Source organism: Hypanus sabinus, chromosome 29, assembly GCF_030144855.1.
Source record: "Hypanus sabinus isolate sHypSab1 chromosome 29, sHypSab1.hap1, whole genome shotgun sequence".
In the NCBI taxonomy this organism is placed as follows: domain Eukaryota; kingdom Metazoa; phylum Chordata; class Chondrichthyes; order Myliobatiformes; family Dasyatidae; genus Hypanus; species Hypanus sabinus.
The window spans coordinates 11,568,622-11,586,728 of record NC_082734.1 but is presented as its reverse complement, the minus strand read 5'-3'; the positions used below and the strand labels follow the sequence as shown (position 1 = coordinate 11,586,728).

The window sequence follows — 18,107 nt, the reverse complement described above, 5'->3', positions numbered from 1 at the left end:
CCGGTCCTGCCGCGGTCGCCAATTTTGTCGTGGTTTCTCATGCCCCACAAATGATTAGGAGACACAGAAGATTCTTCAAGAAGGGTTAAACTTTAATTTGCAAATCAAAGCTGAGACAGTCATTGAGCTAGTCGCTGATTGCCCACCGATCCGTGGACATAGAATGTTTTATAGCAATCTCCTGGTTTAGTTGCACTAGCATATGCAATCGGTCTATAGTTGCGTATCACACGCACATCCGCCACTATAGTTTCTACCCATTGACTTAATCATGTTCTAATCTACATCTCTTAGCCACCTCTTATTAACAACCCATTGTCTTCTACATTCTTAGGATTTCATTCTCCTACTAAATTGGGTACATGCATAGCAAATAGCAAACTCAGATTTTCTAATCTACATCTCTTAGCTACCTTTTATTGACACAACATTGTCTTCTACATTCTTAGGATTTCATTCTCTAGCAAATAGCAAGTTGCAACTTTTATACTCCAATATTCACTACTCTGTGGTGAAAATTCCTCCTCATCTGTGTTAAAATGCGTGTCCCTCTATTCTGAGGCTGTGCCCTCTGGTCCCAGACTCACCCTATTTAGGGACTATCCTCTCCACATCCACTCTATGACGAAGGAGATTATGATATTTGAGCGTGATTGTTCTCAGCAGATTTTTCTACCGAAGTGGTTTGCCATTGCCTTCTTCTAGGCAGTGTCTTTTCAAGATGGGTGATCCCAGCTGTTATCAACACCTTTCGGAGGCTGTACGCCTGGTGTCAGTGGTCGCATAACCAGGACTTGTGTTGTGCAACAGCTGCCTGTGTGACCATCCCACCTGCTTCCATGGCTTCATGTATTCCCTGATTTGGTGTGTGTGTGTGTGTGTGTGGGGGGGGGGGGGTGGAGCAAAACAGGTGCTACTTCTTGCCCAAGGGTGACCTGCAGGCTAGCGGAGGGAAGGAGCACCTTACACCTCCTTTGGTAGAAATGTATCTCCACTCTGCCACCCCAATTGTGTATACCTCTATCAAAATTTCCCTCTATGGAATAACATTAAAAACCTATTCAATCTTCCCCTGTCTTCAAGTCCTGGCAGCATCCTTGTAAACTTCCTCTGCACTCGGACCAGAAGTGCATACAGTACTCCAAATCGGGTCTCACCAATGTCTTAGACAACTTCAACATGACATCCCAATTCCTGTACTCAGTACTTTGATTTATGAAGGCCAATGTGCCAAAATCTCTCTTTATTACCCTATCTGTGATGCTTCTTTCAAGGAATTATGGATCTATATCCTCAGATCCCTCTGTTCTGCTGCAATCTGCAGTGCCCTTCCGCTCTCTGTGAAAGTCCAACCCTGGCTGGATCTCCCAAAGTGCAAGGCTTCAAATTTGTCCGCATTAAATTCCATCTGTCATTTTTCTGCATGATCCAGATCCCTCTGCAAGCCATGATAGCCTTCCGCGCTGTCCACTACACCCCCAAACTTGGTGTCATCTGCAAATTTTCTGATCCATTTTACTACATTATCATCCAGATCGTTGACATAGATGATAAAAAAACAGTGTGCTCAGTACAGATCCCTGGGGAACACCGCTAGTCACGGTCCTCCCGCGAAATCAATAGCACTTACTACCTCACCTTGACTGCCAAGCGACTGAACCTATTTGCCCATCCTCCTTGTCAAAGGCCTTGCGTGTAGACAATACCCACTGCCTTTCCTTTATCAACTTTCCTGGTAACTTCTTTGAAAAACTATAAGATTGGTCAGAAGCAAGCTACCATATACAAAACCACATTGACTATCCCTAATCTGTCCCTGTCTATCCAAGTCTATCTCAGCTTGTTCTTAGAGTCTTCAAGAGAAGAACAATCTTGGTTATCGTCCAATTCTCCGGCACCTCACCCATGGCCAAAGATGTTTTAAACACCTCTGCTAGGGCCCCTGCAGTTTCTGCACTATCCTCCCACAAGGTCCAAGGGAACACCTTCTCAGACTTTGTGGAATTTAATCACCCTAATTTACCTCTTGGCTGCAAGCATTTCCTCTCCGGAATCTCATAGTCTGTGACCTTACTGCTGGTTTGTATCACTTCTGTAGACTCTGTATCTGTCTCCCTAGTCAATACAGATGCAAATTATCTATTTAAGATCTCCCCATATCTTTTGGGTCCATCAATATATGGCTTCTCTGATTTTCAAAAAGACCAATTTTGTCCTTTGCTATCCTTTTGCTCTTGGGATTCTCCTTCACCTTGTCCTCGAGCCCACTGATTTCCTTAAGTGTTCTCTTGTTTTTGTACTTCTCAAGTACCTCATTTGTTCCTTGCTGTTTTTACCTGCTACGCACCTCCTTCTTAACCAGGATCTCAATATCTCAAAAACCAAGGTTCCCTAAACCTGTTACTCTTGCCTTTCATTCTGACAGGAACCGTGTACTCTCAAAATTTCACCTTTGAATGCTTTCCACTTAGCAAGCATATCTTTGCCAGAAAACAATCTTTCCTACTCCACACTTGCCAGATCCTTTCTGATACCATCAAATTTGGTCTTTCTCCAATTTAGAATCTCCACCTGAGGACCAGACCCATCTTTCTTCGTAATTATATTGAATCTAATGGCATTATAATCATTAGATCCAGTGTTTCCCTACTCACAGTTCTGCCACTTACCTTGACTTTTGTTCACTAATAGCTGATCCAGTATCAGAATCTCTCTAGTTGGGACCGCTGTATATTGATGAAGGAAACTTTACTGAACTCATTTGACAAACTCTATTCCATCTAGCCCTTTTACAGTATGGGAGTCCCAGACAATATGTGGAAAGTTGAAATAATCTACTATCATAATCTTATGTTTTTTTTGCAACTGTTTGTGATCACTTTACAAATTTACTACTGTTTACTAATTTGGGTGGTCTATGATACAATCCCATTAATGTGATCATCCTTCCTTATTCCTCAGTTGCACCATATCGTGTCAGTAGACAAGCTCTCTAGTCTGTTGTGTCTGAGGATTGTTGTGATTTTTTCCCTGTCTGGTAATGTCATCCTTTAATCCCTCCTGCACTATCAAATGTAGAACAACAGGACCCCGGAACATTGAGCTGCCTGTCCTGCCCCTCCTGCAGCCAAGTCTCAGTGTTTACAATGTCATGATTCCACGTGCTGATCCATACTCTAAGCTTTTCCGCCTCTCGTGACACTCTATGCATTGAGATGGATGCAGTTCTGAACATTATTCCCACCATGTTCGACATCTCAATTCTCGTTTTTGTACATAGGATTAACAACATCTTTTCCTACAGCCACTCTGGTTCCCATCTCCCTGTAACTCTAGGTTTTAAACAACCCTCCCCCCTCCTCCAGTGCAACACTAGCAAACCTTCCTACAGTGGTATTTGTTCCCCTCCAGTTCAGGTGCAAACCATGCTAGCTGTACAGGTCTCACTTTCCCTGGACGAGATTCCACTGATCCTAAAACCTGAATCCCTCCCTTATCCACCTGTTAAATTGTATTAGCTTCCTATTTCTGGCCTTACTAGTACGTGGCACAGGTAGCAATCCTCGTATCACTACCCTGGAGGTCCTGTTCCTTAACTTGGCACCTAACTCCCTGAACTCACTTTGCACGATCTTCCTACCCATGCCATTGGTACCGAAATGGACCACGATCTCCGCCTGTTAACCGTCCCACTAAAGACTGCTGTAGACGCGAGCCGAGATATCCCTAGCCCTGCCACCCAGGAGGCAACATACCATCTAGGAATCCCGTTCACATCTATGGAACCCTATCTGTTCCGCTAACCATAGAATCTCCTTTCGCTACAGCTTGCCTCTTCCCCCATTCCCTTCTGAGCCTCAGAGTCAGACTTGGTACCAGAGACATAACCGCTGTGGCTGTCCTCTGCTGGACCATCCCCCAATGGTATCCAACAGTATATCTGTTCTTGGTGGGAACAATGGCAAAGGTAACCTTTTCCCCCTCCTGATGGTCTCCCAATTACCCATTTCCTTCATTTGGGTGTCACTATCTCTCTGTCTTGAAGATCTCTGTGTCAGCCATCAGTACCTCCATCCCTTTTCCCATAGCCTTGCTGTGGCAGCGGTCATGCCCGAGGCCCTTATTTGAATTTTGCCTGACGGGGTGTCGGAATGTTTTCCTGTGTGTGTAACTCAGTTTTGGTATCTTTTTGTATTCTAGGGTGTGACTGAGGTTCTGTGTGAGGCCTGTGAGCAACTGGGATGGAAATCTCCCACCAGCATCCAGAAAGAGGCTTTGCCCGTGGCCTTGCAAGGTGAGAGATAGACCAACAGTGGCTGCCGTCCGGCTGGATATCTCAAACCTTTTTTGCTGTTTTGTACGTAGATGTTTTCTTGCCTGGTAGCTGATTGAAGCTTTGGTGACCTGGTTAATGATTGCACTTTTGCACATATCAATCACCTGCCCAGGTGGCATTTTCTGAAGGGGAAGTTTCTCCTGAGTGCCTGTCTCACATTTAACATAGAAAACCTACAGCACAATACAGGCCTTTCGGCCCACAATGCTGTGCCGATCATGTATTTACTTTAGAAATTACCTAGGGTTACCCATAGCCCTCTATTTTTCTAAGCTCCATGTACCTATCCAGCAGACTCTTAAAAGACCCTATCGTATCAGCCTCCACCACTGTCGCCGGCAGCCCATTCCACGCACTCACCACTCTGCGTAAAAAGAAAATTAACAACAACAACAACTTACCCCTGATAATCTCCTCTGTACCTACTTCCAAGCACCTTAAAACTGTGCCCTCTCATGATAGCCATTTCAGCCCAGGGGAAAAGCCTCTGACTATCCACATGATCAAAGCCTCTCATCATTTTATACACCTCCATCCTGTCACCTCTCATCCTCCGTCTGCCGCTCAAAGGAGAAAAAGCCGAGTTCACTCAACCTATTCTCATAAGGCATTCTCCCCAATCCAGGCAACATCCTTGTAAATCTCCTCTGCACCCTTTCTATAGTTTCCACATCCTTCCTGTACTGAGGCGACCAGAACTGAGCATAGTACTCCAAGTGGGGTCTGACCAGGGTCCAATATAGCTGTAACATTACCTCTTGGCTCTTAAACTCAGTCCCACGGTTGATGAGGGCCAATACAACATATGATTTCTTAACCACAGAGTCAACCTATACAGCAGCTTTGAGTGTCCTGTACAATAATCGTATATTATTTCTGTTTTTTTGCTTGTTTTTGGTCTGGTCAGTATATGCACACTGATTTATTTATTTCCTGTTATTTTACTTCTAGATTATGTATTGCATTGAACTGCTGCTGCTAACAAATTTCACAACACATGCCGGTGATAACAAACCTGATTCTGCTATTTTCGTGGTGTCCTTCCACGAATGCCCTTATTGATCTGTGTTTTTCTTATAATGGACATCTGAACAGAAACTTTAGCAAGTTCTAGATATTTCTGCAGGTTTTTGCTATTGCCCTTGGGTTCTTTTCACCTCCTGCATTGTTCCCTTGGTGTGATCTTTGTAGGCTGCCTGCTCCTAGGGATTGTAGCAACAGTACTGAAGTTCCTCCATATGTAGACAATTTCTCTTACTGTGGACTAATGTACACTTGGGTCTTCAGAAATGTTTTTGTATCCTTTTCTAGCTTTGCATCGCTACAATTCTCCTTCTAAAGTCTTCAGATTGAGGCATGGTGCACAGAAACGGAACTTCTTGAGAAGAGCGGGGTCTGTCAGTAACCTGACTGTGTGTGTCTTTTTATAGGGCAGGGCACCTCTATAACCCATACCTCCAATCCCGTCTCACTGACTGAAGCACCTGACTCCAGTAGAAGGCATTACCCCAGAGGCTCACATGCTTTTTGAACCTAGACTGTGATTGTTTAAATTGGTGTTCTCCGTATTGGTGTGAAGAATTACAACTGTGTGTGTGTGTGTGTGTGTATTTTTGTCTATTATTGTGACTTAGAAGAATATCTGACCACTTTTTATGAGTGGTCATAATACAGACAACCAGTTAATTGTAAAGAGTTCACAAACTTTTTCTTGCAACTGTACTTCGATTGGATCACACTTGAGTCTTGCAGAATCATAGGAGATGAATCTGATTTTGTCGTGGTCTCTTGTACCCCACAAACAACCAGGAAATGCAGAAGATTCTTCAAGAAGGGTTAAATTTTAATTTGCAAATCAAAGCTGAGACAGCCATTGAGCTAGTTGCTGATTGCCCTCCGATCCTTGTACATAGCATTTTTTATAGCAATCTTCTGGTTTAGTTGCATTAGCATATGCAATCCTATCACAAGTACATCCGCCACTATTGTTTCTACCCATTGACTTAATCATGTTCTAATCTACATCTCTTAGCTACCTCTCATTAACACACCATTCTACATTCTTAAGATTTCATTCTCCTACTAAATTGGATACATGCATAGCAAAATAGCAAACTCAAAGCTGACTACATAATCTACATCTCTTAGCTATCCTCTCATTAACACACCATTGTCTTCTACATTCTTAAGATTTCATTCTCCCACTAAATTGGATATATGCATAGCAAGTAGCAGGTTCAAAGCTGACTACATAGTTTTGGTTACACAGCAAATGATGCAACTTTTATACTCCAATATATCCCCACTTTGGTCTCACACAGAGAAAGAAGACTTAAGAGTCCGCGCACAAAAGCCCCAATAAACTCAAGCACTTATTCCCAAATCTCGGGTTAATTCTCCCTGTTACCCTGAGCTGCTGAGCCAAAAACCTGTCCCTTTGTACCTGAGACAGGGAAAAAAACTCAGAAGCCCTTACAATCTACTCCCACACTGTCGTTTTGCTCTTGTTCATCCTGCAGGTGTTGTAGGCTGTAACGATACATTTTCGGTGTTTCTTTCTCCACTAAGCTTGCTTCAGTAATTGCCACGAGCATCAGAAATTATTTGGTTGCAGCACGCACTACAAGAGACTTGAGAAAGGAAGAAAACAGCACACCACAAGCACACAGCTCAAAAATACAATACTGACAGTTATTGCCATTTTAGTCAGCCATGCTCCCCATCCTCCGAGTCTACTTTCTAACCAGTCAAATAACTGCCTGCATTCTGTGCGCATACCTTACACTGTGACAAGACAAAGTCCACTGAAGCCTGTAAATAAGGTGACCAAAAACCATCCTTCTTTATTTTCTTTATCACTTGCCCCCCCCCCTGCACAATGGTCAATCCCATGCGCTTCTGAAATCAGAATCGTCAGTAGAGGGGTGGGCGCTACCCACAAACGGTCTTCCATGCTCCACAAGCCTTCCGGGTTCTGCTTGGCCCCCCCTTCGTCTCCACATTGCCTGTTCTGCCAAAGTTGCCTTACCTTGTATTCCAATTAGGTCCTCTACCTCAGGTTCTGGAGCTAGGCTTACCTGGGGGGCAATGACAGCTGATGTACATCCAGACGCTTTTCTGGCTGTCTCGTCCGCAGCTTGATTTCCCTTTGTTATTACATCATTTCCCTTTTTAAGTGCCTGGCATTTTACTACAGCCAATGCTTTAGGTGTCATCATGGCTTCTATTAAGTCTTGAATTCAGTGACAATGTTGTATGTGATCTCCACGACTTTTTTTAAAACCTCTGTTTCCACACTGCCCCGAATAAATGGCATACTCCATGACCATATGCCGAATAAGTATAGATGTCTACTTTCTCACCTTCCATCATTTCACACGCAGCTGTCAGGACTTTGATTTCCGCTAGTTGGGCGGCACATGGTTGGGGACAGGACTCCATCCTAATAATCTTATAGCTCGACTGATCCTGCTGCACTACTGAGAACCCTGCATGATTTCCATCATAATCCCTATAACAAGAGCCATCTACGAACAAAACCTTTTTATCTGCATCTAGTGGTTCTGACCGTAAATCTGCTCTCAATTTGGCAAATGTCATTGTCTTCCCTACACAATCATGGGGTTCTCCTTCATAGCCCAAAGGGACAAAATTGGCTATATTACTGGTAGCGCATCTCTGTATAGTTATATCTGGAAATGTCAATAGCATCTGATACGCTGCTATTCTGGCTGGCGTCTACACAAATTTCCCTCTTTCCAGCAATTCTGCTACTTTGTGGTGTGTGTACAGAGTCACAGGATAGCCCAGGGTTACAGATGATGCCTTTTCATATGCATAGTACAGCACCGCCAATCCCTGATAACAGGGTGGATACCCCTGAGCCACCTCATCTAGTCTCGTACTCTGTAGTATGCTATCGGCTGCTTTGCTTTTCTTGTGCCTGTCTCTTGTGTTAACCGCTGTGACATAACCCTCCTGTCGGATGCATACAAATGAAAAACCTTCTCGTAGTCAGGCAAAGCTAATGCTGGTGCTGACTGCAATTCCTGCTTAATAGTATTGAAAGCTATCTCTGCCTCTCCATTCCATTGTAAGCTGTTCTTCAAATTTGTATGTCCTGCTTCTTTCATTATCTTTCTCAAAGGTGCCACAATCTCAGCATATTCTCCTGTCCAATCTGAGCTGTACCCTGCCATTCCCAAAAACGTCATCATCTGCCCTACAGTCTGGGGTTTTGAGGCCTTAGTTATTGCCTCAATCTGATCACTCCCTTGGATATTACCCTGCCTAAGTATTCCACTTGCTGCGTGCAAAATTGCAGTTTCTTTTTGGATACTTTATGTCCTCCGTGCGCCAGCTTCTCTAACAGAGTTATAATGTCCTGCTCACACTGTTCCGTACTGTGGGAGCAAATCAACAGGTAACGCATACAAATCACATTCAGTAACAATGTACTTTCCAATGGCATGCCCTCTAGGTCTGCCTTCAACACCTGATTAAAAACATGTGGTGAATGTTTAAGTCCTTGCGGCATTCTGGTATGGGTATACTGAGCACCTCTGTAAGTAAATGCAAACAGATACTGACACTGATCGGCTAGAGGAATGCTGAAGAAAGCTGAACACAAATCAATCACTGAAAAGTAACTCACTTCTGGTGGAACATTAGTCAAAAGCGTGTGTGGGTTGGGGACTACCGCTGGCCAGTCCTCTACCACATCATTTACCACTCGCAAATCATGCACCAATCTCCACTTAGATTTATCTGCTTTTAAGACCGGCAGCAACAGGGTATTGCATGGACTGTTTGTTCTTTTAAACACTCCTATTTCAAGCAACCCCTGCACTGTCGATGCTATTTCCTCTTCTGCTTCTGGTCTTAGAGGGTATTGTGGTCTCCTGGGTGGAATTACTCCCCTTTTCAGCCTTATTTCCACCAGACTAGCTGTTTTTATTTTCCCTACATCCGTGTCATGCTGTGACCACAGAATAGATGGCAACTCATCTAACCTTTCTTTCTGCTGGCCTCTTTCCTTTCCCAGCAATGGCATGTGTGGTTGGAGAGTTATTTCGACCTCTCTCACTGTCCCTACCATATCTACACTTACCATTATTTTAATGCAATTGTTGTCTTCTGATATCCACACCTCTGGCGTGATTTTCCTCCACACTGTTACGGTTTCAGCACTCTTAACTAAGGGTCCTAAGTCTTTAGACTGATAACCCTTGTTTACCAACAATGTTACGTGGGGCACAGCCTCTGGTATCCTGTACCATTTTTCTAAAAAGGTGTTCCACTTAACTTGTAAAGCTGCCCCTTGCTTTCCAATTATCACAGCCTCCCCTTCCAGGTGCTGTTGGGTACATGCCTCCAGGTGCTATCTCTCCTCTAACTCCCTGTTCTGAGTCTCGTCAAAAATCACTGTACAATGTAGCTCAGATTTGGGCATTACAGCCCTGGGTAATATAGCCTGCACGCCCTTTTCCCATTTTTCCCAGGTTTCCTGAATCTGATCTGCGATGTCTCCTATCCAAAAGACATTAGCCTTCTTGTCTTCTCGTACTACCAATTGAGCCCCTGCTCTTTCCACACTCAGCCCATTTCTGGTGCATTCTAATTTTAATTCCAGTTTCAATAAGGCATCTCTGCCTAACAAATTAACCGGAGTTCCTTTAAATACTAGCATCGGCAAAACAATTTCTTTATTTCCCATTCTCAACCGCACTGGAGCCGTGCACTGTGTCAACTGTGTTTTCCCCGAGAACCCTACCGTCTTAATAAACTTTCCTGACATGGGAAGGTGAAGGGCATACTGTGGCTGTACACAAGTGTACGTGGCTCCAGTATCTATCATCATTGGTGTCAGTTGCCCTTCTAACATAACCTGAACAATGGGTTCCTCGTCTGCCTCCCTTGTTATCATTGGGTAATGTCTCTTCCCACTCGAGTTCTCGAGGCAAACCCTAATACCTCGCATAGGGGTTCACAGGTCCGCTTGGGCCTGTGGGGGCTGTTCCTTGGCTAAACTTCAGTTCCCTTCTTATCGGTTCCTGCTGGTGTGTGACAGGCCATGGTGTATACGGACAATCGCTTTTCATGTGACCTGGCTGATTACATCCCCAGCACAATCTCTCTACCTCTCTTTCCCCCTGTTTCCTCACTGGTCCCCTCTGCCCATAGCTCCTCTGTCCCCCTCTTTGGGACTTCCAGTCCTGTTTGGGCTGTTTGAATTTAGTCTGTTCCTGATAGGGCATTTGTGGGAATGCTCCTCCAAAGACCTTGTTTGTTGGCATGGGGTTTTCCAGCCCTTGTCTTACAGTATGATCGGTTCCTTCTTATAGCAGTGCTTCATCCAGTTCAATGGCTGTACTCGGACCAGTGGTTGCTGGCAGCATCTTTTTGCTTTTCTCTTTTTCCTTCTTTTTGAGTTCTTCGAGCTGCATTTGTATTAACTTTCTTTGCACCTCTTCCTGCTGCTCAGCCAACCTTTGTTTGTCTTTCCGGTATTTCTCAACCGCATGGACTACGTGGTCTCTAAATTCTTGTGGGGTCATTGACGTCAGCCCAACCACATCCTCCAGTTTGGATTTTACTTGCGGAGGCATTGCATCCAAAATGCTATGTCTGAACAGTGTGGTGATGAATAAGCTATTTTCCGCCTCTTGCTCAGTCTCCAGTCTCCACCTTTTCAACTGGTTTTCTACGTAGGCTGCTGGGTTTTCAGTGTCTCCCAGTGAATCCCCCTTTAAGGCTTTGGGGTCCACTTTGGGTGGATAAAGCTTCCTGAGGGCCTGCCGTACCCTCTGCCTCACTCTGTCAAACCCGTCTCCATCAGTTCTCGGGTTGTTCGAGTTTACTATGCCAGCCATTTCCTTTAGTTCATTAAATTTGGAGGTTCCCATCAACCTTATCAATAGTGCCTTCAAATCTCCCACAGCCAATAATCATATAACCATATAACAATCACAGCACGGAAACAGGACATCTCGGCCCTCCTAGTCTGTGCCGAACTCTGAATCTCACCTAGTCCCACCTACCCGCACTCAGCCCATAACCCTCCACTCCTTTCCTGTCCATATACCTATCCAATTTTACCTTAAATGACACAACTGAACTGGCCTCTACTACTTCTACAGGAAGCTCATTCCACACAGCTATCGCTCTCTGAGTAAAGAAATACCCCCTCGTGTTTCCCTTAAACTTCTGCCCCCTAACTCTCAAATCATGCCCTCTAGTTTGAATCTCCCCTACTCTCAATGGAAACAGCCTGTTCACGTCAACTCTATCTATCCCTCTCAAAATTTTAAATACCTCGATCAAATCCCCCCTCAACCTTCTACACTCCAATGAATAGAGACCTAACTTGTTCAACCTTTCTCTGTAACTTAAGTGCTGAAACCCAGGTAACATCCTAGTAAATCGTCTCTGCACTCTCTCTAATTTATTGATTTCTTTCCTATAATTCGGTGACCAGAACTGTACACAATATTCCAAATTTGGTCTTACCAATGCCTTGTACAATTTTAACATTACATCCCAACTTGTGTACTCAATGCTTTGATTTATAAAGGCCAGCGTTCCAAAAGCCTTCTTCACCACCCTATCTACATGAGACTCCACCTTCAGGGAACTATGCACTGTTATTCCTAGATCTCTCTGTTCCACTGCATTCCTCAATGCCCTACCATTTACCCTGTATGTTCTATTTGGATAGAAATCCAAATCGTCCCGCCGTTTCTTCTTCAAAGGCTCTAATCCATTTCCCTGCTCCTTCATGTAGATTGGGCAGAGTGTTTTTCAGCCCTTCTAGGTCCTGGGATCCCCAAGGGATATATTGGACTTGTCCTGATCCTTTACCTAACAACGGCATCATTCTTCCTCCTTCTTCCCACCTGCCCTGGCTCTCCTCCTCGCCTGACTCCCCCATCTGTCTCAGGGTATGTCTTTACTGCCTCCTACACAAATTTCTCCGGGGTCCTCTTCTTCCCTTAGTCTCTCTGTGGAGTCCTTCCTTTCTGTCCTGATTCAATACTTGGTTGGCCAAGTATTTTTCGCATCTCCTCTCAGTAACTTACTCTCTCTACTTCCACAAGTTGCTTCCCTACCACCTCCTTCTGCTCTTCTAGGCTTCTGCCTCCTACCTCTTCCCCACAAATTCTTGCATCCTCTCTCTCCACTTAACTCTTGCTCCTCCAATGAGTCACCTTCTCTTTCTTCCTGTCCGTGTCTGTACACCTGTGGCAGGGACTCCTCATGATCCTTACTCGTGCTTGATTCCCTTCTCTCTTGTGTTTCTCTAAGACTCTCATCTCCTATCTTTTTTCCACTTCCTCTTGAATGCCTCATCTCTTCCTGCCCTGATGAGCCACTTTCTTTTCTAGTCTTGTTTATTTCTATGGTATAACCGATATTCCTCATACTCCTTTTCCTCTCTCAAGTATTTCATCCGTTCAATCTCTTCTTTCATTTCTCTCTTTGCCTGTTCCACCTTTATCCTTTCTGCCTGTATCTCCTTCCATATCGCTGCTTTTTCCTTCTCGTATTGTCTTTTTTCCTCCTCATTATCCCAAACTTGTACTTCTCCCTGCATGTTTACTGTTCCCATCAGCAGGGGGCTCTGCTTAGGGGTTCCTTCCTCATTATAGGGAGGGGGCCTTTCTGTTTCTTTCGCATCCAGGTACGGAGCCGAAGCCAGCTTCTCACTGTACCTTCCTCTCTCTCTAACAGGCTGTTTCTCCAGCACCTTAGTGTCTTACTCACTTGTAATCAATATTCTACCTGTCCTCAGCCTTTCTCCCTCCGTTCTGAAGAGTTTTAGCACTTCCATTTCTCGTTCTTTTTTGCCCTCTTAGATTTATCTTTTGGTTTGTAAATTTAAATTAGTGCCTCCATTTCTTCGCACAAGCTTACATAAACGTTCCTTCTCTTGGCCATTTTGTGACCAGTTTTTTGGTTCTCTTTTCTCATTTTTCTGAAGTTTTTGTGATCTCATATTTATTTACCGGGATTTTTTTGCTCAGAATCTCTACTGCCGTTCCTTTACCTGTCATGTTGTTCTTTTTAAGGTATTTCAGAGATTCACAGTTCGTTTACAGGATAATATTATTTACTCTAATTCTATGCCTAATCTATCGTCTATCTACCAGAGCTTTAAACTATATATTGGACTCTCCTTGTTTCCTATTCTGTTCTGCCCGTACAGACCTCTACTCAGAGTGGTATCCACAGAACTTACCCTTTGCACCTCATCTATTCAGACCCTTATCTCTTAAGGCGGTATCCACGAGGATTTTCTCTATTTTCCTTTCCCTGCCCGTTCAGACCTTCGTTTCATACGAAGCGGTATGCAGAAGGATTTTCTCTATGCACCTCGTCTATTCAGACCCTTATCTCTTAAGGCAGTATCCACGAGGATTTTCTCTATTTTTCCTTTCCCTGCCCGCTCAGACCTTTGTTTCATACGAAGCGGTATCCACAGGGACTTACCAACACCACGTGGAATTTTTGTTAACTTCTTAACTTATTTGTACTTACCCTCACTGCAGTGTTCTTGATCAATCCTCTGAGCCTCCTGTTAACCCCCAATTCTGCCAGATTCTTTGGACCGGAGAGACCCTTCGGCAGTGGTTCCACACTTCTGAGACTCCAAGACATCCCCAAAACCAACAGAATTCTTAGTCCAAATTGTCCCAAAAAGTGCTTACCTTTTGTTTGGGTGCACCCTTAATTCTGTTAGCCTTGTGGGGGTCCCGAGAGGACTGGGAAGCATCCCCAGTCAGCCGTTTCCTTTCCGCGGGACTCTTTCCGGTCCTGCCGCGGTCGCCAATTTTGTCGTGGTTTCTTGTGCCCCACAAACGATCAGGAGATGCAGAAGATTCTTCAAGAAGGGTTAAGCTTTTAATTTGCAAATCAAGGCTGAGACAATCATTTAGCTAGTGCAGGGGTCGGCAACCTTTACCACTGAAAGAGCCATTTGGACCCGTCTCCCACAGAAAAGAAAACACTGGGAGCCACAAAACCCGTCTGACATTTAAAATGAAATAACACTACATACAACATTTTTTTTTGCCTTTATGCTATGTATAAACAAACTATAATGTGTTGCATTTATGAAATCGATGAACTCCTGCAGAGAAAATGTAATTACATTTCTGCATGCGACAAAAACATTTTGAACTCCGAAAAAAAGACGTTGGGTTGAAGGTTACTTTTAAGTAAAATAATTAATGTCTATTTGAGTCCTTTTTGTATTTATGAAAAACGCCAAACTTAAATTGTCCGCCAGCAGCAAACCAAAAATAACATCAGCCAGCTGTCAACCTGAAAAATAAAAGGACTATTTCACTGAACAATGAAAAAATATGAATATACGTAAAATAATAGACAATTAAAATATTTATCATACTTGGTTAATGGGATTTCTGCTCCTGGACCTCAGCGCACAGCGTCTGCACATCAGGGCTGTATGACGTCACCTTCATCTTTACACAGGATCGCAAGCTGTCATCTGCGAGGCGTGAGTGATGTTTGTTTTTAATAAAGTTCATGTTGGTGAACACTGCTCACATACATATGTATGTATACACATACATATCGACAGGACTCCAAGCGCATACTTTTTAATGTTTACATAAATGTCGGGGATAGCATCCATGTTTCGAACACTAGTTTGTCTGATTTGGGGAGGTTTTCAATATCACTCCATTTGTGATTCTGAGCAAGAACGGCCTTCTGACGGGCAACATCTTCAAGGTCTGCTGTCAAGCATCTAAACTTGGACACCCATATGTCTTTGTCGGCTATGTCGGCCAGTTCCATCTCAAGATCAGGTTGACTCACACCTGCCAATGCAGTCATATTCAGTAGGGATGGATCGATGCTTAGGGGAGTGATCGGGAAGGATAATGTGTTTTTTTCCTCTCTGAACTCACAGAAGCATTTCCCAAACGATGTTTGCATTGTGATGATTGCAGAATGTAAATACTCCGAATTTATCATGTCGTGAGCTTGTTTGAACTCTCTCAAATTGGAGAAGTGAGACAATGTGCCTTTCTGTAAATCTCTGGCAAGCACTGTCAACTTGCGCTGGAATGCCAAAACATCCTCCAACATGTGCAGGGCTGTGCGTCCTTTCCCCTGAAGAGCTGTGTTCAGCGTGTTCAGGTGCGCTGTCATGTCTACCATGAAGTGTAGCTTTTCCAGCCACTCTGGCTGTTCCAGCTCAGGAAAGGTGAGCCCTTTGCTGCCCAGGAAAGTTTTCACTTCTTCCAGACACGCGACAAAGCGTTTCAGCACCTCCCCTCTGGACAGCCACCGGACTTTGTTGTGCAGCAGGAGATCAGAATATGCGCTTTCCAGCTCGTCCAGTAACAAACGGAATTGACAGTGATTTAAACTTTTTGCCATTATTTTATTGACAATCTGAATGACAACATCCATTACTTCTGTGCATTCCAGAGGAAATGTATGACCGCACAGTGCCTCTTGGTGCAAGATGCAGTGAAAAGTCAGCAGCTTTCTGTCCAGCGACTTCTGCAGTAAAGCCATAAATCCCTTGTGCGCTCCTGTCATACTTGGTGCCCCATCAGTAGCTACTGACACCAGGTGGGTGGTCTTTATTACTTTGGCTCTTAAACAATTCAAGACATCCTCACAGATGTCCTCCCCCCCGTGTTTGGCCTTTTAGAGGTATCAACTCAATCATTTCTTCCTGTGGCCCGGCAGAGCTTACATACCGGCAGAACAGCGCTATTTGTTCAATATCACCTTTGTCTTTAGACTCGTCACAGGCAATCGAGTAGGCCACAGCTGAATTGATGTCTTTAATTTACTGTCTTCTGATGTCTTCTGCCATTTTTATGGTTCTGTCTTTGACAGTCTTTGCAGAGAGGGGCATATCCCTGATTTTCTGCACAATTTCACTCTTGTTCTTAAAAGTCAGTGAATAGATGTTCTGAAATCTTAATGTAAGATCTTTTATATATTCGCCATCTGTAAACTGCTTCCCGTGCCTGACTATTTCCTGAGCGGCAACAAAACTAGCATATGTAGTTGATTTTCCAGACTTCATCCACTTCTTGAAATGATTTTTGCTCAGATCAACCTTCCGCATCAGTTCCGAAACGGCTTTTTTTCTCTCGCCTCCATCCGGATATTTTTGAGCAAAGGCTGCGTGTTTATTCTGGAAATGTCTTGCGACTTTTGACTTTTTGTTGTTTGCTAGTTTCTCATTGCATATTAAGCATACCGTTAAACCAGTCTCATCAGCAGTGAAAGCAAATGAATCTGCCCACGTGTCATTAAACGTTCTGTTTTCTTCAGTCACTTTTCTTTTTTTAGAATTCTCCATATTTAGCCTACCTTGGATCGAAAAATTAAAGAAATCGCGCACTGGTGGGTGTCAGGCATTGGCCGTGGGAACGTATCTTAATAGCGACAAAAAACACGTTTTATTTAGATTGTACAAGATCACCATAATCTTCAAATTTAGAATTACATTTGAAAAACTAACATAAAATACATTTTAATTAAATACTCATCATTTATTTTCCAAAGCCATAGGGAGCCGCAGCACAGAGATGAAAGAGTCGCATGCGGCTCCCAGAGCCGCAGGTTGCCGACCCCGGAGCTAGTGGCTGATTGCCCACCGATCCTTGTACATAGCATTTTTTATAGCAATCTCCTGGTTTAGTTGCATTAGCATATCCAGTCGGTCTATAGTTGCGTATCACAAGTACATCCGCCACTATTGTTTCTACCCATTGACTTAATCCTGTTCTACTCTACATCTCTTAGCTACCTCTTATTAACACAACATTGTCTTCTACATTCTTAAGATTTCATTCTCCTACTAAATTGGATACATGCATAGCAAATAGCAAGTTCAAAGCTGACTACATAATCTACAACTCTTAGCTAGCCTCTCATTAACACACCATTGTCTTCTACATTCTTAAGATTTCATTCTCCTACTAAATTGGATACATGCATAGCAAATAGCAAGTTCAAAGCTGACTACATAGTTTTGGTTACACAGCAAACAATGCAACTTCTATACTCCAATAATAGTTGAAGTAAAATCACCTGTCTGTAGCATAGAACAGCACAGTACAGGTCCTTTGGCCCATGGTGTTGTTCCGACCTTTTAACCTACTCCAAAATGAATCAAATTCTTCCTTCCCTATAACCCTCCATTTTTCTTTCATCTATGTGTCTATCTCAGAGTCTCTTAAATTAATATCTGTGCCTCTACCACTAACCCTGGCAGCTTTTCCATGCACTTAACCACTACATGGTTCCATTACTGTTGGTATGGAGAGGCCACTGTACAGGATCAGTAAAAACCACAGAGATTTTTAACTCTGTCAGTTCCATCATGGGTATTAGTCATCAAGGACACCTTCAAAAGTTGATATCTCAAAAAGATGGTCTCTGTCATTAAGGGCCCCCACCATCCAGGACACGCTCTCTTCTCATAACTACCATCAAAGAGGAGATCAGTAACCCGAAGATATATACTTAATGTTTTACGAAGAACTTCTTCCATCTCCGTCAATGAATCCATGAACACTACCTCACTATTTTTGCGCTCTTTCTGCATGCTTCTTATTGTAATTTATAGTATTTTATATATTGCATTGTTCTGCTGCTGTAAAACGACTGACTTCATGATGTGTCAATGATGATAAGCCTGATTCTCTGAGTCAAAAGCCTAAGGTTACTGAATTATGGCAGAGTTGTGCTGATCTGACTGTCAACCTCAAAGCTC

At 43.5% G+C, this 18,107-nt stretch overlaps 1 protein-coding gene across 3 annotated transcripts in view; it reads left to right on the top strand.

Annotated features, from left to right (window-relative positions):
• The window catches only part of ddx47 (DEAD (Asp-Glu-Ala-Asp) box polypeptide 47), a 65,207-nt gene that overhangs the window by 13,702 nt on the left and 33,398 nt on the right, over positions 1 to 18,107 (top strand). For all 3 annotated transcript variants that reach the window (XM_059953625.1, XM_059953622.1, XM_059953623.1), the window contains exon 3: positions 4,201 to 4,294. In XM_059953625.1, the coding sequence (XP_059809608.1) occupies positions 4,201 to 4,294 (94 nt within the window). The remainder of the gene's footprint in view (positions 1 to 4,200; positions 4,295 to 18,107) is intronic.